At 46.3% G+C, this 22,048-nt stretch overlaps 1 protein-coding gene across 1 annotated transcript in view; it reads right to left on the reverse strand.

The window, feature by feature from the left end:
- XPR1 (xenotropic and polytropic retrovirus receptor 1) overlaps window positions 1–21,647 on the reverse strand; it is a 110,813-nt gene extending 89,166 nt beyond the window's left edge. The window contains exons 1-2 of the mRNA XM_059854746.1: window positions 21,490–21,647; window positions 14,358–14,409 (exon numbers count right to left, since the gene is read on the reverse strand). Coding sequence (XP_059710729.1) covers window positions 14,358–14,409; window positions 21,490–21,558 — 121 coding nt within the window. The 5' untranslated portion in view covers window positions 21,559–21,647. The remainder of the gene's footprint in view (window positions 1–14,357; window positions 14,410–21,489) is intronic.
- Between the last annotated feature and the right edge of the window lie 401 nt (window positions 21,648–22,048).

A 22,048-nucleotide genomic window follows, 5' to 3' on the forward strand; every position in this document is an offset into this window, starting at 1 on the left:
ACAAAGGATGCCCTGCATTTCTTACAGCTTGGTGGAGATAAACTTTGCCCTGCACATGGAACTGTGTGCAGTGCAGCTTTCCATCAGGAGTAACCCACTTGTTTGGGCTTTGAAGAGCAAATATTCCACCAGAAAGAACAGCACCTCTGCTCAAACCAAACCAAACCACACCAAACCACTAAATGATTCCTGTTATCCTGACAAAGCCTGGCAGTTCAGGTAGGTCTGCTTCAGAGCTGCTATTTCTTTATCCCCTCCTCCCCAGCTGAATTCCACAGGAGCAGCCTAGTCCTGCTGCTCTGATCAGCTGCAGAGCTGCCTGTTGGGAACAGACGGATGCAGTCACTCATCCCGTGCAGCTCCCAGCCTGGAAGTGAGCACCAGGCAGCACAGAAAAGAGCTGCCTTCCTTAATTACAGACCAGGAATATTTGTAAATAAATAAATCTACAGAATGCTTATTAAATAGGCCATTTCTTGGTAGGATCTGAGCAGCTAGTTTGTCTCCCACGCACTGAAGGGAAGCCCAGGAGATGAATTCGAGGGCATTGGGCAGAGGTGGGTGGATTCTGCCTCCTCCTCTTCCCCTCTCCTCAGAAACAGCCACAGGCTTTGCAACCCAACTGGGAACTTTCCTCCCCACCAACAAAAAATTCCCCCAAGTGTGGTGTGCAAGAGCAGCACTGCATAAAGCAAAGGGAACTGGCTCTCAGATGGCACACTCCCTGCTCTGTTTAGATTTCAAATAGCTATTTGAGCCTTTGTTTTCAGTTCAAATAACCTCTTGTCACCCTCCAACGGGGGAAACTGAAGGTCTAGATAAATCAGCTCTCCAAGGAAGTTCATGGCAATGTTGTGCAGAGCAGAGAGAATTAGTGCTGCACTCACTTCCAGCACAGCAGAACTGGAGTCAAACTAAAAATCCAGAAATAGGACTCAGCACTAAAAAATATCAATAATGCCAGTCTTGAAAGATTAAAAACTGAATGATGACTGAACACAAATCTGTATCCAGCCCCTTAAAAAGAGAAGTTGTCAACTCTGACCGTATGTAACACTCAAGCGAGTGAGCATTGCACATGAAGCACTTCCTTATTTTTGCTGATTTCTGTAAATAAACTTAAAATTGAAAAATGAAGAACGACAAAACACCAGTTCCCAAGCAGCCCAAGATGTATTGCCTTAGCCTAGCCTGTGGACTGGAAAATGTCAAGATAAGGATGGGAAGAGAAGGCACAGTGGCAGTTTTCTCCATTCTGTGACAGCTAACTATTTTCATCTGACAAAAAATCATTAATTAAAATAATAATCATTAATTAAAATAATACCACCTCTTTGAGTTACAGTTACAAGGAACTCTTAAAAGACACCAACCTGCACTGACCTCAGATACTATTCTGAGAGGTTTGGTTTTACTTCCTCTTTTTAAAAATCTCCCAACAGCAGACTCACACTGCAAGGTCTGATAGACATCTGCAAAAGAACTTAATGAAGTTGTGAATTTAGCACCATGTCTAAACTCCTTCCCCTTCTTTTTTTTTTAATTTAGATTATTGCAAGTGGATCTCCTACAATTACTATAAAGTGATGACACAGCAACATTACAGAAACTGAACACTTCATTCCTAGACTGTGCTCTCACAAGACCATCTTCAAACTCCAACATGATCTTGGCTGAAGTAACAGCAAAACATTCAGAGCAAAGAGTGCAAGTAAAAAGTTTCACAGAAATCTCATCTGCAGTGCACAGAATAAATCCCCCTGCAATATTTTTATTTTGCATTTCCAACACAGCTCAGGATAGGTCTTAACAAAAATAAAGCCCTTTAGGTACCAGAGAGTTGTTAAGGCAGACTTGAAGCTAAAATTTGGAAGGTACCATTCACTATTTAAAAAAAAAAAAAAAATTTGAAAGCCCACAGTAACAACCATTATCTTGAAGTTCTTGTGCCACTTCCCTTGCTACAGCAGAGAATCACTCATTTATCTGCTACTGCACGTGGGGCTTGTCCAGCAAAGGTAACAGAAAAATTGAGAGTTTGGCCAAGAGCCATAATGGCAACTCCCCTAAGGACTGGCACAGCTGGGAGCAATGCAGGGGAAATTCAGAGGGCAGGAAAAGAATAATGACAGAAGCCTTTTTAACCACTCCAAAGACAGAAACAGTGCATGTAAGTGAAAATCTCAAAAAGACATTCAGCTAATTATGTCGAGAACAGCACACAATTACAGCTGTAATTCCCCTTCCTCGCTTGATAAAGCTTCCAAACATCTCAGAAAATAATTATCACACATGAGAACAGCCACCACGAGCCACGTGCTACTGCTGAATGCAAAACAAGAGAGGAAAAATAAACCAGAACCTAATGAGAATTGTGGCCAAGGTGGTACGAGGGTGACAGAGCAGAAACACCTCATCCCAAACTCACCCCACTGTGACCCATATAGCTCAGTAACCCTGAAATCACTCCCAGAACAGGTGGAGATGGGAAAACCCTCTGGCACGCCCTGCTGACCACACAAAAAGGACCCAATAAAACTGCCTCACATGTAGGAGACAGCAGAGTTGCTACAATTAAGGTTTGCAGTTAACTGGCTCTGTAGGACAGGGAAAGAGACCATAAACTTGCCATAAAGGGCCTCGTGTTGCTCCTGAAATACCAAAGCAAAGGACTTGGCAACTGAGCCTCAAAGTATTGCATTTCCAGCACTGGGGGAACCTTCTCAGCTCCTGCATCAGCAATTCCCGACTGCCAGCTGGGCTGTACCATGCCCCCAGGGAAGTGAATTCTCTGCCTGATGACTAATTCATTACATCTTTTGGGCTTAGGCAAGTCCAAGCCCAGATCAGGCTCCTTCCAGTGCCGGATTCCTCCTGAGCTGGATGAACATCTGCTCCATCTCAGGTGCTGCCACCACATCTACCCTGTGAACAACACCTGGAACTGAACCTGGAGGAGCTGCCTGGAAGCAGGAGAAACTGAAAGTGAAACTGGCCCAGATCAATTCCAGCCGAGCTGCATTTGGATCTCTAAAACGGGCGGGGAAGATCTGAAAGCTCTTTTGTCAGGACTTTTGGCACCTTTGAGGCTTGAGTTTAAAGTCCTGTTTAACACCACTGGCAGCAAACAGACCTTCCCCTCCAAGAGGACACGGGTGCAGGTAACACCAGAGGCAAAATGATCCACCAGAATTGGATGATCTACTTGATCAATGGAGCCTTGCACCGTGGTGGAAAGATTTTAAGATTTATAGCCGTGCCTTGCCTGCTCTAATGCATAAGAAAGATGACTGACAAACCCATCAAAGGAGTGTTCTTGGTGCAAAAAGAAGGGGGAGAAGTCACAATCCAAAATGCAGGGAACCCTCAGAACTTTGGGCCTGTAAGCCAAAGCTTAGAATTAAACAGAGGATTTGATTTGAGACCTTGAATCCAGCAAAGGCAGAGAGCAGTGCCCTCACCCCCTGGAAATGTGAGGCAGGCAGCAGGACTGGAGCAGCTCCTGCCATGCTGGCTGCACACACATGAACCCTCCACTCATCACCCTTCCCTTCCCAAGGCCTCAGCACAAAAAGGACATCTGCTGAAGGGAGCAGCAGTAGAGCTGTGTCAGGCTCCCTGCTGCTGAGATATGGCTGAAACTCACACATGCATGGGGTATTTTTGCAGGATCTGAAGTGCTGACCAGAGCCAGCAGACACTTTTCAGCAGGATCAGGACAGCAGAGGGGGCTGATCAGGTGTGGCCAGCCCTTCCAGCTCCGAATCCTGTCTCTATCCTCTCTGCCTCCAACTGCTCAAAATCCTATTTACAATCTATATTTTACTGGCTTATCCTTCGAAACGTGAAGCTTTCATAAACGAATCTCATTGATGTAATAATTAAATCCACACCATAAATGACTGTCAAAATCATCACCTCCAGCATCTAAAATGCAGTATCTATATACACAAATACCACCTGTGAGCATGATTTCATCTAGTTTCATCACAGACAGGCAAAAGGAATTCTGATTTTTCCTTTCCTTCATCCTCCCTGGGAAGCTTTCTTGTCTCTGGGTGATAGTGACCTGCAGTCTCCCAAAGGCTTCAGAAGCACATGAAACATCCAAAAGTTGTTTTCCTGCAGCTTTGTGCACCAAGGTGCAGGCAGAACCAAGGCTTCTAGTGGAGAAGTGTGTTCTCCTGTGGCTGGGACACTTTTGCCTTGGGGTGCTGCAGAGCTCAAGGACCATGAAATAACATGGAATGCCACATCAGGCTCTCAGATTATTTCTCTCCTTTCTTTCTGATTGCTACTTCTGATTAAGGAAGACAAAGCCACACTAAAATAGTGAAGTAAAAGCCAAATCCCATTAAGCTCTTTATAGAATTCACTTTATAGGTCCATCAGCCAATTCTGCTCGTTATTACCCCATTTTACTGCCTCTCCTGTGACTCACTCCTGCAGCTGAGCCCATAAAGGACCTGGGTTCACTCTCAGCAACCACACCAACGCCCCAACACAGCATTCAAACCAAAGAAATTCAGAACAAACTCATACAAGTGATCAGTCAGCTGGAACAGGAGGGAATGAAAATGAAAGAAGGGGGTTTAGACCAGCAGTGCCCATTTTTTCCTCTACAGCTGACCCGTGGCAGGACTGACAAGCAGAGAGGCTGGCACTGAACCCTGTGACTCTCAGAGTGTGCAGGGATGGGATCCCAGCAAGGAGGTTCCAGAATAGCAGCCCTGGCCACATGTCAGAACAAGTCTGCAACTGTGGGACAAGACAGATCCCAAGTTATCAGCTCACCCACACTGATCTTTGCAGCTCCTCTGCACTTTGCCCCACAGAGACTTTGGGAGCATTTATAAAAGCATGCAGAAGCAATTACAGTAAAAATAAAACCAAGGTTATAAACACAGTCTGGATGTCAAATTTGCCTCTTTTTCTATTTAGAGCTGGCATTTCAGCATGCAGAAGATTCTCACTCCCCCTCTAAAACGTGTGCTTGGGGCTATATAGCACATGCAAAATAAATTGCATTTATATTGGTATTTATATTCCCCTCTTCTTGGCCACACTGCCTTGCCTCTCTTGTTTAGTCAAATAGCCTGCCAGCTTCCCATCAAGCAGTAGAAATTGGTTTTCCATCTCCTAGGAGATAAACAAGGTTTCCCCCTTGCAGAGGGGAAGCTGAGCTGCTGAGTGCACAGTTTGAGAACAGTCAGTGCCCAGAAAGGCTTTGCACCATCCCAGGGATGTCTGTGCCCTCTGTGATCCCAGTCACCACCCTGGACAGAGAAAAACCACTTTAAAAAGTAAATTTATGTCTTTTCAGGCAGTTCTCTTTGTGATTTTTAGTTAAACACAGACAACTCTGACTCATGCTGCTGCTGCCTTACAACTAAGGAATTTGATGCACTCTTGTCATACCAGAAGTTAGTAAAATATGGTTTATACCTCTCCATGGTTTCCCCTTCTCAGGTCCCAAAAGAACTGGACTATAGGATCAGGCTTTCACACTTAGGCTGTACTAAATCAGGGAAAAAAGGTTACCACACTCAACAAAGGCAGCATAAAACAATCTAAAATATCTTAACTACGTGGTCTTGTAATAAATAGAATAATATATAAATTTCTGAGTTATTTTTTTAACAGTGGCTTTGTAAAAATCAAGATGCTGTTGTTCTGCAGTTTTAAAGTTAAAAATTAAAAGTTAAACTAAAGATTATGTATTTTAAAAAAGCACATTTTAAATGAGTTTTTATCTGCTTGATGTCAAGCTGTAAGGCTACAGATACATTGTTTAAAAAAAAAACTCAGCACAGGTGAAATATGCAACTGGCTTTCATTTTCACTTCAGAAATGAGAAGTCACCAGGACTGGGTTGACTTTTTGCCACGTTGTTGCTAGTTGTAAAATTACCAAATCAAAGAGACAGAGCTCCTCGTGCTCAGAGACCAATTGTGCAATGCTCTCCGTGGGCTGTGGCCTTAGAGCAGATGAAGAGAACAGGAAGGACCACTGCAGGAAGAGGGACAGCCTTTGGTCCTCCACCACATCCCACAGAGATGTCACCACTCCATGGCCACTGGCATCTGGAGCATTTTTCTGAAGCATCTCACAAGCAGCTGTGATGTAGAAGGATGAGATCTCCTTCCAGGGACACTCTGCTCATTCCCTTGGGCACAGCATGCATTTTTAAAGAGAGGGAATCCAATCAACCTTAATTCATGTTGCATTATTCACTGAGTAGCTACAGCCTCATCCAAAAATCCTAATTGTCTAATAAGTCAAGTCACCTCTATCAAACACAGTGCCAAAGGAATGACTAGCAAGCCAGAAGCTGCCTCACACACACACTAAATCTTGCTGTTAAGATGTCTAGAGAAGCCTTTTTTTGAAACAGAGCAATAAATACTGGCCTATTGCATAAACATGTGCAGTGCTCTGATGTGTGCAGCCACTGTGCTGCCTGGTACCTCACTGCTGTCTCAGGGGTGCTACCTGTCAGTCCTCCAGCATGGCAAATCTGCTTTCCAACCCTTGAGTTCTGACCACTAATGTGGAACCTGGCACATTCCAGCTAAATTACAAGCACTGCTCATTCCTCTAAGCACAGACTGGCATCTTAGTGTATGGGAAGGCAAATGCAGGGAGGGGGAAAAGGAAAAGGCACAGCTGAGCATTTCTGATGTTGCTGTTACTCTACATTATTAAGGAATAATAATAATGTGGAATAGTCCCCCTCTGCAGCAGCAGGTTTGCAGAGCTGCCAGGGAAACCTGGCTCTAGGTCCAGCCCTTTCCTGTAGGTCAGCCTGGACTCCCACCAGGACCTCCTGCACCTCCCCAGCTCCTGGATTATCCAGGCTTTAACACCTCTTAGCACTCAGCACCAAGGGATGCTGAAGGAAAGGAAGAAAAGGGCACAGGACAAAATTACAGAGCAAACTGGGGAATGGTACAGAGGGGAAACCATCTGAGGGTTTGTTCAGCCTGGAGAAAAGGAGACCCAGCAGAGTCTTCAGCTTCCTCATGAGGGGAAGGAGAGGGGCAGGCACTGATCTCTGCTCTCTGGTGCCCAGTGACAGGGAGGGAACAGCCTGAAGCTGTGTCAGGGGAGGGTTAGGGTGGATATTAGGAAAAGGTTTCTCATCCAGAGGGTGGCTGGACACTGAACAGAGCTCTCAGGCACATGGTGTGACTTTTGGGGATGGTCCTGTGCAGGGATAACAAGAGTCAGGACTCCACAATCCTTCCAACTCAGAACCTGTGGTAACCCAGGGCACTGGGAATATTTCTGTGTCTGCTCTGGGGTGCCCTGACCCCCAGGGGAGCTCTGACTTTGACCCTCATCCATGGAGAAAGTTTCCCAGACCTCAAGATAGACTGGAACCCACAAAAGTGTGAAATAGATTATAGAGAGCAGTGTGGGTGTGTCACTGGGTGAGAAATTGAGGGTTTGGGATTTTTAGTGTGTTGTGGATGGAAGCAAGATGGGGAGCACAGGGTGTCATCCTGGGTTTCTTCTTCATGCTTCTTCTTCCTCCTTCTCCATGGGTTTGGGTGGCATTCTGTAATTGGGCAGAAAAGTCCCCACTGGGGCTCTTTGGGATCAGTTACTGGGTTAAAAGGGAAAATAATCCAGGTGTCAGTTCTTAATTGGATAGTTTAGCCTTAAAAGCCCTTGTACCAAGAGCTTGTTGGCCATTTTGTGCCTTCTGATGAAAAGCTGCAGAACTCACAGCAGTGAGACTGTTTTATTGATAAGAAATAATGAACACCTGAGTCAGAACATGAACTATCATCTCAAGTGCCTTCAACCCAGACCCAGAGACACCCACAGCTGGGACCCCCACAAGAACCTTTTATGATTCAATTAACTGCCTCTTCCTAAGCCTTGAGCCTGTTCTTTGGTACACCCAGGACTCGAGTAATTCATGCAACGTGAACGTGTCAGAGCAACCGGAGCTGCTGCTGAGGCTGCACACAACACACCACAGAGCACAGGAAAAAATTTATTTCCAGTTGCAGCCACACAAGTTTCCAGGCTTGTCCACACAGATGAAGCAGAGAATCAGCCATGGGGCAAATGGAAAGGGTGAGGAAGTCCAGCATTTCCAGTGACTGCAATCACAAGCTTCCTTCATAAAGAATCAGTGATCAAGCTGCTAAACCACCGAGCCCCATGAGCTTCTAGTTACCCTGTGTGGTCCCACACCACCCCAAGAGCCCCAGGGAGGTTCCCACTGCCTCCAGGAGACTTTCTGGTTTTTAAGAAGGCAGGACAGGACCCTGAGCACACCAGCAGGTCCTGAATGTACTCTCAGACCACAGCTTGAGCCCCTGTGGTCTGTGGGACAGAAATGACATCAAGCCTTGCATTGGCTGGTTGTCTCCACAATCAACAAGTCCCCTTCAATCACCCCGTTAGCCTGGGGACAGACTTCCTAGCACAGCCTGCTGTGTTAGGACAGGGGGTGGTGGTTTTCATCTGAAAGACTCAGTTTAGATTGCATAGAAGGAAGATGGCTTTTTTCACAGTGAGGGTGGGGAGGGCCTGGCACAGGGTGCCCAGAGCAGCTGTGGCTGCCCCATCCCTGAAAGTGTTCAAGGCCAGGTTGGACCCAGCTTGGAGCAATCTGGAATAGTGGAAGGTGTCCCTGCCCATGGCAGGAGGGCTGGACTAGGTGACCTTCCTAGGTCCCTTCCAGCCCAAAGCACTCTCTGATGCCACTCTGTGACTCCAGCTCTGTGCCTCACCTGACCTTTACTCCACACCCACACTGCACTCCTGACTGGTTAAGCACAATTCAGCCCCTGGGTGCTCATCCCCTCAGAGGAAGGCGCTGTACCAGCAGCGTGGGCTGCTCTGAAGGCACAGGAAGTGGCAGGGCTGGGCACACAGCAGTCTCTGTGCCCACTTGCTGCGAGCACTGAACCGCTCCTGACAGCAAAACGACTTCTGCAGGAGCACACACGGGGTACTCCACATTTTCACACAGGCATCTGTGCTCCACATATTTCACTGAGCACCCAGCTGTTCTCTCTGGACCCTACTCCAACCACATGCACTGCTTACCTTTCAAATGTTATTGCTCCAGGAAGAGAAACCAGACATCATCTCCTTCTCTAAATGCTGCTATGCTGCCAAGTTCTCCTCCTGGCCACCGTTTGCACACTCTGGGAGCTAACATTTCCCACAAGTCCAAGAACCTATTTTTTTACAGCTAATCCCATACCTGGCATCAGGCCTCCAACTGAGAAGAGGATTGTCATGAGATTATATATTTTTTTTTGTTAGTTTACATACTAATTATAAACACAGAGGCTGAATTACAGCCTAGACAGAATCAAGGACCTGCACCCCAAGGATCTGGGGTGTAGGACACCAACCCCCGTGTCCTCGTGGGTGTGTGACAACATGCTGAAATAAAGACAAAGCATTAATCTCTTTGTGACTGCTTCTGACGTGCAGCACTTCTGCTGAAGACTCTTTTAAGCCTTAAGCATTCCCATGTAAACAAAACCTCAAGCTGCTACAAAGTAAGCTTGTGCAATTGGAAATAAATGTTTATTTTGAAATAAAAAGAAGGCATCTGCATATATACAGACAAATCATAAGCCTTTGATCAACCCTATAAAGCATGTCTGCATATAACAAAAACTGTCAGGCTCATAACTTCCTCTGGAAAGAAAAAGAATGCGATGTCCTACACCCTACTTATTCACCCAGATTATTTATGCCCCTAAAGAATACTCTTTTGTTTATTCAGCAACAGAAATAAATCCAAACTAAAGATCTGTAGCTGTCAGTCAACAGGGCAAGTGCTTTACAAATGAAAGCAGAAATAAGGGTGGGACAGGCTGCCAGTGCTGGCACTCTCAGAATGTCCCAAACTTGCATCTCTTGCTTTCCTAATCCATCATGAGTAAACAGGAGACCACAAAGATTACAGGCACCAGCAGAGGGTATCTGCCACCACTAAAGCTTTTCCCCCATCAATTCATGTTGCTTTAACACCACCTCTTACTTTTGGGTTTAAATTCTCCCCTAGAGCACCTGTACTCCCCACTCCTACCCTGATACACCATTCCAGCCCCACAGAACCAGTGTGATCCTTGTCTGAAAGGTGCCACTGGAATTCAGGATTGGGGTTAAGCAATTTCCATACCAGGAGGACGCTCCTGTACCATCTGATATTACAACAACGATATTTGTCTACACAAGTATTACAGAGAGGATAAATTTAAATATCTGAAAGGCAAACATTCTAGGAAACAATATTTAGAGTGGCCCCTGTCCATTGGAGCAGAAAATGAGGATGAATAATTTACAGCTGCACTTTGGTGGCCGCTGCAGCCGAGGAGCTCGGGGAGATGCCGACACAGCTGCTCACCAAGTGGAATAATCAGCAGCACTCCCAGCAAGAGTGGTCCACTAACCTGCTTTACTTAGGTGACAAATGGAACAGGAAGCAGTGGGAGGACAAGGAATCAACCAAAAACAAAAACTAAAAAAGCCAGCGTGCTCCCAATGAGATCAGTATTTGGTGCTTTTGCCCTACTGCACATTCTGCCTCAGAGGAAAGCAGAGCTATGCTTGGGTTTAGCCTCTAAATCATCACAAATTCTTGCTAAAGGTATCTTAGGGTCAGGAAAGATGCCTGGCTTGGCACACTTGCATTCAGGCCTTCCTGCTGTGCCACAGGGAGCTGGGAATGACATCCTGGGAGCAGCACCCACTCATCCCCCTTGTTCTGGTAGCAGTGAGCAGAAGGCAACGAACAGCTAACGAAGCAAACACGCTCCAGAGAACTCTCCAGAAAGCCAAGCAAGGCTCATCGTACAGCTGGGAATCCAGCATCCTTTGATACCTCTCCCAGTGACGTGCACGGGATTGAATTAACAGACTAACACTAATTTAGTGCAGATGTTGCTCAGGTGGAAGGATGGTGCAGGTTTCATCAGGGGATTGCCTTGTAAAAAGATGAGGAGCATCTGGAGGAATAACACTTGTATGAAAAACTGTCATTACAAAGGAGACAGATGGATGACAAAAAATGTATCTTTGAACAGATTAAAGAAATCTATGTGTACAGCTAGGAACTGCCAGAAAAGACATGCTACAGTCTGGAATAACTCCCATCAAACACAGGGAGCCACAGCACCTTGCAATTGTGTATGAACGACCTCCTCCTACCACACAGCCCTGACAGGTTTTGCTAATCCACCTCCACAAGGTTTCTTGTTAAAATCACAGTCCATTTATTACCCAAAAATAGGAAAAAGCAGGTAGACATAGGTGTGATTCAATGTAGCACAGGGAGAAGGGTCACCATAATAAATAATCACAGAATAAACTGCACAGTTTGGACTATAATCACAGAATAAACTGCACAGACCCTCTTCCCAGCAGCACTTTGTCCACTAAAGGAGCACAAGCAACTATCACTTGCAAAACTGTAAGAGTCATTCTGAAGTGAGATTTGTTGACACACACAGAAAATGCCTACATACAAACCCAAAGAAAGCTGTTCATGATGGATGGCTCACCTATTACCTGCCTTGCCTATTATTTACAGTATGCTTTGGTTGGGTGGCACTTTTTTTTTGTTGTTTTAAAGAATTTCCAAAGTGCTTTCAGCATTCTGCTAAGCAACAGGAAGCATTTCTGCCTATACACAAATTTTATTGACTGACATAGAAAGCAGCCTGCAGCAGCAATCTAAGAAATTCATTCACAAATGCCAGATCACACATCCAGCCAAGCAGAACAAGAACCAGGAACAGCCTCAGCTTTGCTGTACAAAACTCCCTTGTCTTCACAATCCAATGTATTATCCAAAGATTAGCTTACAATTCATGCAAGGTAAATCAAAGCCAGCTCTGGAGCTCTGCAGCGTGCCTGTGATCAACGAGATCAATTAGCAAATGGATTTTAGTTAGACCAGTCTAAAATGAGCTTACATTAGGCTCATACTGGGAGGCTGGGTTTCAGGAGCACAGCCCTGTAGTCTCTGTGCTGAGCTCAAAACAGCACAGAAGTATCCACTGCAAAATCCACATCAAGCTGGAAACATGCAGGCCAACAGCCAGCCCCTGACAATAGCTACTCCATTCCCTCCCAAAATGCAAGAACTTGCTCCAAATCCTGTGACAGGGACTAGAGCAGTGCTCTGGGCATGGCTTGTGTGCAGTCAAGTACTAAACCTGGCCTAAAGTTTCTATGAACAAAGGCAGAAGGGCTTAAAAAAGAGAAGGATGCAAGCAACAGGGATGGAAAAAAGGTGTTGATTTATTTCCAGCACAAAAGGTGAAGGAATTAGTGGAACTGCTCTGCACTTAAGGGCAGGTCAGGCAGACAGATTTAAATAGGAGTGTTTGGATTATATTCTGTTTGGATTATATTCTCTGCAGTACAGAGGAAAAGACCCAACCCCTCCAAAAATGAAAAGAACATTGTTCTACTGATGGAAACTGTCTTAAGTCATTGCTTCCCTTTTGTTGAGGTTTTTAAAGCATCAAAGGAGGCAGAAGCACAGGTTAAAACTCTAACAGTGTTTAAAAGAGCACAACTATAATATCACTTTATTCTTCACCTCCTCCTGCTTTGCCAAATATGTTTACACATAAACATCACAGCACATTCCAGAACACCACTGAAACACGAGCACTGCAAAGAAAGAAATCAAAATGCTGAATAAAACACTTTACAATGAGCAACTCAAGCCCACTTTGAAATCCCAGATAACCCTGGCCAAGCCCAGGCAGTCACATTCCAACATCAGACCAAGAAGTCCCATTAGCACAGAGACCATTTGCTCACACTGTCAATAATAAACCAATGGACAGAAGAGAGGGAAAAAGAAAAAGTCTTATAATGGCTCCAGTTTCCCAATAACATTAGTAAGCTGATTTTCAATTAATTAGTAAGTTGTCTTGGAAACTTACTATCATCAGTTTGGCCTACACAGAAAACTTCAGTTCCTCTTAGTCTTTTGCTGTTGGGAAGAAAGGTTTGTGGGTGGGTTTTATGGAATTTTGCTACATTAAAATAATAAAGCAACACTTTCCTCTTTGCCAAGGTATGTTGAGTTTCCCAAAGATAAGCCATACATTTTGAATTCTAGGATCATAACCTTTAGAAACCTAGTTCTAGGACCTGTATGTAGAGAAAAGTGTGATTCTTTTAACAAAATCAGCACGATGAGTTGAGTGAGCTACTAAGTGTCAGGTTAAATTTAAAAATTTAAATTTAAAAATTTAACCTGCCTGAGCATGGCTTCCACAAAGTTTTCAGCTTGGAATGCACCTCTGAAGAGTTTAAGGACAGACTGCCCCATCCCACACACACTCTCTTCAACTATTAATTATTACAGCTGTGGCTTTAAAATTCTTCTCAAAGAACAGGTGGAGTTGAGTTGAATTTAAAGAAAAACAAATCACATTATATTAACTACGTCACACCTCATTTCCCAGTTCTGATCAACAAAAGGAAAGTAATTAATGGCCTGACATTGAGAGTGACCAGCATTACTGAGGTTAGACAACTGACTACACCAGGAGCAGCACTTCTCCTCCTGCTCTATAAATACACAAGAAGCCCAGAGCCATGTTCAGAAATCTGTAAAATTAACTGTGTAATAAAAGCAAAAAATAATAAAGGTAAGGAGGTTAGAAAGCAGTCAGAAATCCACGTGAAGGGCAAGAAAGTAAGGAGTGAAGTCACACAGAGGCTTCAGTACTTTAAAGACAACAAAAGGAAAATACAGAGAGTAAAAGGCTCAATTAACAAATTTTACACAGATCATCACTTAATTAAAGAAACCATTTAAAATCCAGTGAGCTTAAAACCAAACACCTTACTAGAGCAATCTAGAGCAGTCAGAAGGCAATAAACACATGCAAAGAAGAAGATAGACTCATGCCCACATGGGAGAGGCAGCACAGCACTCAGGAAGGACACAGAACAAAAGGATGAGACTCTCCCAGCTCAAATCACCAGTAACTAACCAGGAACCAGTGTCTCTCCAGCACAGCTATCCCCAGAGTGGCAGGCTCTCACAGAAAAACAGAGCTCTATTCTCAAGCAATGAAGAAAATACTTCCACCACTGAATGACCTTATAAGCAAGAGGAATCCAGCTGTTGCTGTCCCAAACTGTACAAAGACTTTTATTGTCCCAACAAAAGAGGACAAAGAGTGCTAACAATCAAATATAGCACGCAGGCTGTGAAAGGCCAGGCATTTGCCCATCAGGATATTAAGTTTACCAATTTAGGAGGACTAAGGACAGAAAAGTAGCAGGACTACATGTCCAGCACGCAGTGCCAAGAAAAACACAACTGTGGGTTACAATTTGCTTACCTTCTATAGAAGGGGCCTGGTCCACAGCTGCATATAGCATCTCTTTCAAAGCCTGCAAGGGAGAGGCAGAGAACAAGGAACACAGTTAGTATTAAAAGAGGAAAAAAAAAATTACACTGTTTTGATATGCCTGTTTGAAAACAAAAGCAATTAAAGCCCTTTTATCCTGCAGGCTGGCACAGAAAGCTGTGGTACGTGATGTCAAGGCTATCACACACATTTCTGTTCACAAGTGAAACAGGTTCATGTTTACTGACTGCTTTATCTCAAGCCTGTTATCTTAATAATCTATAAAATTTATTCCAACTGTACATTTCAACATCTTCCCTCAGAAAAATGTTTCCCAGTTGGTAGGATGCTAAAGGCTTTACATTAAAAAAAATGAAGAAATGACAACAAAACCTGAAGTGTTGCGTGACACAGAGGGGTTTGTCAAGGCAAATGGAGGAGAAGCAGCCTCAGGGATTCCTCATCACTGTTACACAGGATCACAAAAATTCACATACAAGCTAAAAGCTGAAGGCAACATGATGAAGGAGATCAGGGAACCAAGGGCGATGGCCTTCTCTAGAAGTGGGAACTGAAGGGCACCATTAACACCAGCCAGAATTAATTAAGTAATCAGGTTTCAGGTGCTGGAGGCAGCATGAGCTGCCTTGTAGCTCCTCTCTGGAAGGCTCTTCCCAGGCAGGTGCTGAGCTGCTGGTATTACTCCAGGCAGAGCTTAAAGATTTGCTCACTCACATGCACACGAACTGAATTCAGACCCATGACTGAAGGAATGAGGGGAGCTCAGAGCAGGGTCACAGTGAGGATCAGAGGGTGAGAGCACCTCTGCTGTGGAGACAGGCTGAGAGAGCTGGGGCTGCTCAGCTGGAGAAGAGAAGGCTCCAGGGAGACTTTAGAGCCCCTTCCAGTGCCTAAAGGGGCTTCAAGAGAACTGGGGAGGAACTTGGGAAAGTGGCCAGGAATGACAGGACAAGAGGGAACGGATTCAAACTCCCAGAGGGCAGGCTGGAGTAAAATAATAGGGAAAAAATCTTTACTGTGAGGCTGGTGAGGGTCTGGCATAGGTTGTCCAGAGAAGCTGTGGCTGGCCCATCCTTGGAAGTGTTCAAGGCCAGGTTGGATGGAACTTGGAACAGCCTGGTCTAGTGGAAAGTGTCCCTGCCCATGCCACAAGATGATCTTAAATGTTCTTTCCAACCTAAAACATTCTAGGACTTTATGAATAACCTGAGCCATAATTTTGGAAGTGAAAGCCACAGGAAGGGACCCTTTCCTACTGCACAGTGATTTGCTTACACACACCTCACATCTTAATGCTCCTACTGAACGTGAGTACCCTCCTCCACCACCACAAAAACCTGACCTTATTCCCTCATTCTTGAGCCCACAGAAATCTAACACAAAGAACTAATTCAGGTCTTCTTAGTTCCCATCTATTCTGCCTGATTCTCAACATATCCCATACTTCCATAACCCCGAAAGACAGCAGAAGCAGAGGTGTGTGTCACAGTGCCCCAGGAGAAAAGCTCCCAGGTTAAATGACAAATCCCCCAACACCCTGGAGGTAAAAACCACCAGCTCAGCATGGTGAGCCGAGTGCTGTTGTAACACACTGGGTAAATACAAGGTCTAAAGGCCAAGTCTGTTTATCACAAGATACCCAAGGTGGCTGCCTGCACCAGCAGCTCTGGCATCTCTCAAAGGTCTGGCTCCTGAGTCAGAGGTCTCAGCAAAGGTCACTTGCATAATTGTTTTCCCAACTGAGCCACTGCTGGATGATCCTCATGCCAGCAGCAGAGCTCTCCTCTGCTCCTGGTGCTTCTCTAAAATTCCTCAGGAGCACTGGCCACTTCAGTCCTTTCCCCCCGTGACTCACTGCTCAACAGCACATGATCTGCTTCTGCACACCCAGCAGTCAAAGAATCTTCCTCCTTTTCCATCCCAGTCATCATCCTCACCTACCTGTAACTTTTTCCATGAACCACAACCAACATGTGACACAGGATAAACAAACCAGAAGAGACAGCACACTGAAAGTCACTGTAGTAACAACTCACCTCCTAACCCACCCAGAGGTAAACCCAGTGTGATTCCTATCTCTGGTTTTATCAGTCATTTTTTAAAAAAACAAATTAAAAAGGACAACACTGACAGTCCTGCACTAAACAATCTTGAAAGCTGAAGGTGTCAGTCGTCCCACAGACCTCTCCCCATGCAGACTGACATTGTACAATCTGGCAGCTGCAGGGCAGCAGATTTTGTTACTGCTTTCCTGACCTATATAAGTAAACCAATAACCTCAAAGTGAAAGACTCAGTGCTCCTTCACACCTAAACTATTTAGTCTCCAGATTACAGAATTTTAGAAGCGATCATTTACAGAAGTTATCCATCACTGTCAATGTGAAACACTTCTGAATTACTCTTTCTGCCCTCAAACTAAACCAAGTGGGTTATTTCCCTGCTTTAGACTGTGCCAGTGCTACACCTTGCACCATCAGTCAACTTGTGTAAATACATTTGAGAGAACAAAAAAAAAAGGCGAAAAGAAAACAATTGAAAATGCAACCATCAGACCTTAATAGTGAACAAAATTAAGGACAAAAACCTTAAAACACTCAAAAAAAAAAAACCCAAAAAAACCCACTGTTTTAAAGGAGTCTTTCAAACCACTTAAGCTCCTCTAAGCTCCTCTGCTAACAGCCCGAAGGACAAATAGTGAAATAGCACAACAGATTTGTGTCAGGAGGTGGCAAGCCTGGGTGTGAACTGCCTATCATGAAGCTGGGTTTGACGAGCAGAATTGGCCACCTCCCAAAAACTGAAAGGCTGTTTCTGCAAGAGACACTCTGAAGGCAAGCAGGCAACCTCAGCTATCCTCTCCCCCCACCCACTTCCTGCTGCAGGTGGTGTCTGGGAGAAATTATGCCTAAAACTTAGCAACCTGTTTCTCTTCTGCAACAGCAAAAGGACTTAAAACCTGGGGTTTTAAGGACTTAAAACCTTAAAAAAAGGGAAGGGAGGTCACCTGCTCACACCTTTACCCACCTCTCCCATGAACCTTGCACCTGTAATTACTGTTCTGCTCCTCCCCCCTCCCCAGTTGTTGAGATGCCAAAGGTATTATGTACTTTTTCTATAAAAATACCACCAGGCTTCTGCAGAGAAACAAATTCAGGCCAGATTAACTGCAACCAAACAGCCATCTGGCAACTGTACAAGTGACTTGTACACTTCCATCAGCTGGATGTGCAAATCCACATTTACATCTAGAAGTCTGAGCAATGCTCCCCTCCTGAAAGAAACCCAGAGAGGGACATGAAAGCAAAGGAACCCAGGAGGGTTTGTGGATAAACAGAGGACTAACAACCCCAATAGTTCCCTGCATCCAAAATGAGCATTATATGCAGCAGAGCACACTCTCAGCCAAAAAAAAAAAAAAAAAAAAATCAGCTGAAATTCATGCAAGTTACTTGAGATTTCATTCTGACACAAAAAGTTGGGCTTGTGTTTGTTTTCATGTTTTTCCTCTTTTCCATTTTTCCCATTTTCCTATTTTTCCAAAGGAACTGAAGGGTGAATGAGTGGCCCAAAACTTTTAAGGCAAAATGAACCCTGAAGCAGTACAGATCACAGCTGTAGTTTAACAGGCTAGGAAAATGTGACTCACTTTACAGAATAAAATGCACTGCCAGAGCCCCTAAAACAAGGTGAGCAAAGCCTTGCACTGCTGCTGCCAGGGTGAGGCACATCCACATCATTTCATGCAATCTTTAGAATGGAAATTTGGAATAAAAAGCCAAATCAGGCTCATCATGGTTTAAAGCTCCACATGACTGTTGGCTCAGTCATGGTAAATGTCTTTGGGAAAAGCTGAATGAAACAGAAGAGCATTCACTGCCATTTCCCCTCTCTTCTGTAAGCCAAGTGCTCCTTCTCCAAAAGTTTAGATGTGCAGTAATGGTCACTGCAGAGCTTTTGCTGAAAGAAAAATATAAATCTAAGTCACACCTATCAAAATATATCTTACTTTTGCCTGTTGAAAGAAAATTAAACAGGCAAAAGTAAGATATATTTTGATAGGTGTGACTTATGTTTTTTTCCTCTCCCTAAAGCTCTCACCCTGCCTGCCAGCCCTAAGCCCAGGGAACTGCCATGCTTCCCACAAGCACACATAGAATACTTAAACTGATTATTTTTGGAAGGAAAGAGCATGTGGATGGCAATCAACTATCAATTGTTCGAGACCACCTGAAAGTGAAGCTACATTCTTAGGTATTGAAAACACTCTGAGGTTATCACCAACAGATTACACCTGGTCTGACAGGCAAAGCTTGCTCAAAATCCCTTCAAAGGATCTCACAGGTTACCTGGGTGCTGCCACACTCCAGGAATCACCTGCTCTCCAGTGGAAAGAGCTCCAAATATCACAGCAGAAAATTAAGATGAGGACATGTAAGCTTTATGATACAGAGCAACTTAGAGAAAGCAATTTCTGTATCATCTTTCAGTCCTTTCATGGGGAACAGGTTCAAACTGAAAGAGAGCAGGGCTAGATCAGATATTGGGCAAAAAATCTTTCCTGAGGGTGGGGAGGCCCTGGCAAAGGATGCCCAGAGAAGCTGTGGCTGCCCCATCCCTGGGAGTGTCCAAGGCCAGGCAGGGATGGGGCTTGGAGCCACCTGGAACAGTGGAAGCTGTCCCTGCCCATGGCAGGGGATGGGACAAGATGATCTTTAAGGTCCCTTCCAAGCCAAACCACTCCAGAATTCTGTGATCTTGAAAGTGACATCTTGGAAACAGGAAGAATCTTTCCACAGGTAAAAATCTACCCAAGATCTCTCACTCTGAGAGGGTGTTTCCTGCATTAATTAAAAAGGTATAAACTGTGAGGTGAAGAAACAATATAACGCTACTAAATACACAAATAATGCTTTAAAATGTTACTGTGACACCTTCTACAAGCAGCACAAGTGACACAGGCAAAGTTTAACCTCACATTTGCTAATCAACAATGGGAATTTTTCTGGACAAAGGAGGGCTGGGTGCTTTTTGCCTCAGGTATAATCAACAAGTAAATGGAGGTGGTGCTGGGCTTTGCTGCACTGCACCCACACGACCACCAGGTACTGAATAATAAATGCCAGGCTATTCCACCACTGTAACATGCATGAGCAGGAGGCTGACTCACATCCAGCCAGCTGCAACAGGGCAAACAAAGAGTGTGAAAGTTATCACTGAAAGGGAAGGTGAGGTTTGTGCTTTCCCTCACTCCACATTAAGCTGTCTATCCAAGGAGGAGATTCCTTATGATTAGAAAGAGTAACAACTCGAAGGGAGTTGTTTTTACTGAAATATACATTTTAAACTGGGCTGGAGGAAGGGAGAATGACATAATACTAGTGCCCTAGTTAAAACAGCTGAAAATTAACCTTCCCTAATGAAAACAGCGGCCGAGGAGCAGCAGAGCTCTTCACACATTAATCAAGGTGTCGCAGTTCACTGGGTCTCCCTCCCCTCTCTCCACAGCTGTTTGCTCAGCATGCAGCCAGATCTTTCACCCTTTTATTCCCCCCTCGCCTTCCCCTCCAACACACCTCCAGAGCTGCTCTTAGGAAGAGATCCAAGTTTTCTTTTTTCAGGAGCAGAAGACAACTCTCACAGGGATAACCCATCAGAGACACAATGCAGAACTAAGCTGGCCCTTTATTTTATCAAGACAACGGTTTTCCTCCTCCTCAAAGACTGATGGCATTATTTGGCCATCTAGCTCTCCACATAATTCAAGGAGATCACAACATTGTTGTAAAGCCAAACCCAACTGCAGTTTTTATTTAAACATCCGTTCCTCTGCAGTCAGGTAAAGGGAAACAAAGGAAGAGTGAAAAGGGGAGATATAAACTTCTCAAGCTCGACATTATAACAAAGCCAGCTAAGATAAATGTGGTTTTCCTTGCAAATGCAGACAGATTAATATGGATAGCATAAATAAATCGCTATTATAGTCCTAGGGAGAAAATACAGGCCCTCAAACAATAACAAATGTTGTGTGGTTTTAACTGAGTCAATCAGTCAAGAAGTTTTGCTGATCACGGCTGTCCTATAATCAGCTTTCCGTTGTCTAGATTTAATTATTACTTGTGGAAAAGACATCTCTGGCACCTGCCACTTTTACTGCTGACAGTAAATTAGGAAATGGTTTTACTACAAATTACCACCCCCAGCTCTGTCCAGCTCCAACCAAGCCCAGAATCGGTGTGATAAATCTGAAACGAAGCAATCAGCATGACCTTTAGCAGGCTGCCGTGATAAAGCCCGAAAAAGCTGTGTTCTGCAGATAATTCACGATTAATGCAGCAGAACTTGCTGCAAACAGTGCTCACAAACGCCCCGACTGGAGTGTGAAACCGCGAGCTGCAGAGCCTTACTTAAAAACGATCGTAAAACGGGAGCTGATGGGGATTTGCTGCCTTGTTTTGGGGGACTTAATGGGGATTTGGAGCCCTAGTTTGGGGGGCACAGGGGAGTTGATGGGGTTTGGAGCCCTGGTTTGGGGGGCTCCGGGGAGTTGGTGGGGGTTTGGAGCCCTGGTTTGGGGGGCACAGGGGAGTTGATGGGGGTTGGAGCCCTGGTTTGGGGGGCACAGGGGAGTTGATGGGGGGTTGGAGCCCTGGTTTGGGGGGCACAGGGGAGTTGATGGGGTTTGGAGCCCTGCTTTGGGGGGCTCCGGGGAGCCCAGAGCGGTGCCAGTGCCCCCCGGCAGGGCAGGGAGGGCGCCGGGAGCTGCCCAGCGCAGCGGGATCGCCCTTGGAGGCCGGGAGCTCTCAAAGTCACCGCTCCTCCGGGAACCGGCGCTGGTGCTGAGCCCCGGCCGGGGCTGCGGGAGCGCGGTGCCGAGCGTGTGCCCCGACCTCTGTCCGCCGGCAAGAGGTTACGGGCGGTAATTAATGCACTAATTAACGAGCCGGACAGCCGAGGGGTGCCCGGCGCCGCAGCCGCAGCCTCCCCGCCGCGGCGGACGCGCACACACGCCGCCTCTCCATCAGCACCGCCCCGCGGCACGGCGGGCACCGGGAGGCGCGGGGGGCCGGGGCCGGTGCCCGCAGCGCTGCCCGGGGCCGTACCTCATACTGGATGTACTGCTTCCGCCACTCGGGGGTGATGTGCGCCGCGAGGTGCTCGGCGAACTTCATCCTGCCGCCGCCGGCGGGCCGGGGCCGCGCTCGCTCCGCGCCCGCAGAGCCGCCTCGGCGGCGCCTGGCTGCGAACGGGCGTCGGTAGTGGGGGGCGGGGGGGGTCCGCCGCCACCGCACATGGGCCCCCGCCCGCCCGCCCCGCCACTCCTCAGCCCGCCTCGGGCCTCCTCAGCGCCGCCCCGCCGCTGCCGCCGCCTCCTCGGCCGCCGCCGCCGCCATGTTCGCCACCGCCTCCCGCCGTCACCGCCCGCAGCCAACCGGCACCGGCACCGCGCGTCCCCGGCACCGCCGCCCGCCCACCGCCGCGGGGCGGGGCCTGCGCCCGGCACCGCCCCGGGCCCGCCCGCCCTCGGGACCGCCGCACCGCCGCCCCGGGGTGGGGTCACCGCCCGGGACCGCCCCGGGACCGCCTCAGCACCGCCCCGGGACCGCCCCGCGGGAGGAGCCGTTCCCGCGCTCGCCGCCGGGGGGCGCCGCGGCTCGCGCG

Source organism: Haemorhous mexicanus, chromosome 9 (assembly GCF_027477595.1).
Source record: "Haemorhous mexicanus isolate bHaeMex1 chromosome 9, bHaeMex1.pri, whole genome shotgun sequence".
Taxonomy (NCBI): domain Eukaryota; kingdom Metazoa; phylum Chordata; class Aves; order Passeriformes; family Fringillidae; genus Haemorhous; species Haemorhous mexicanus.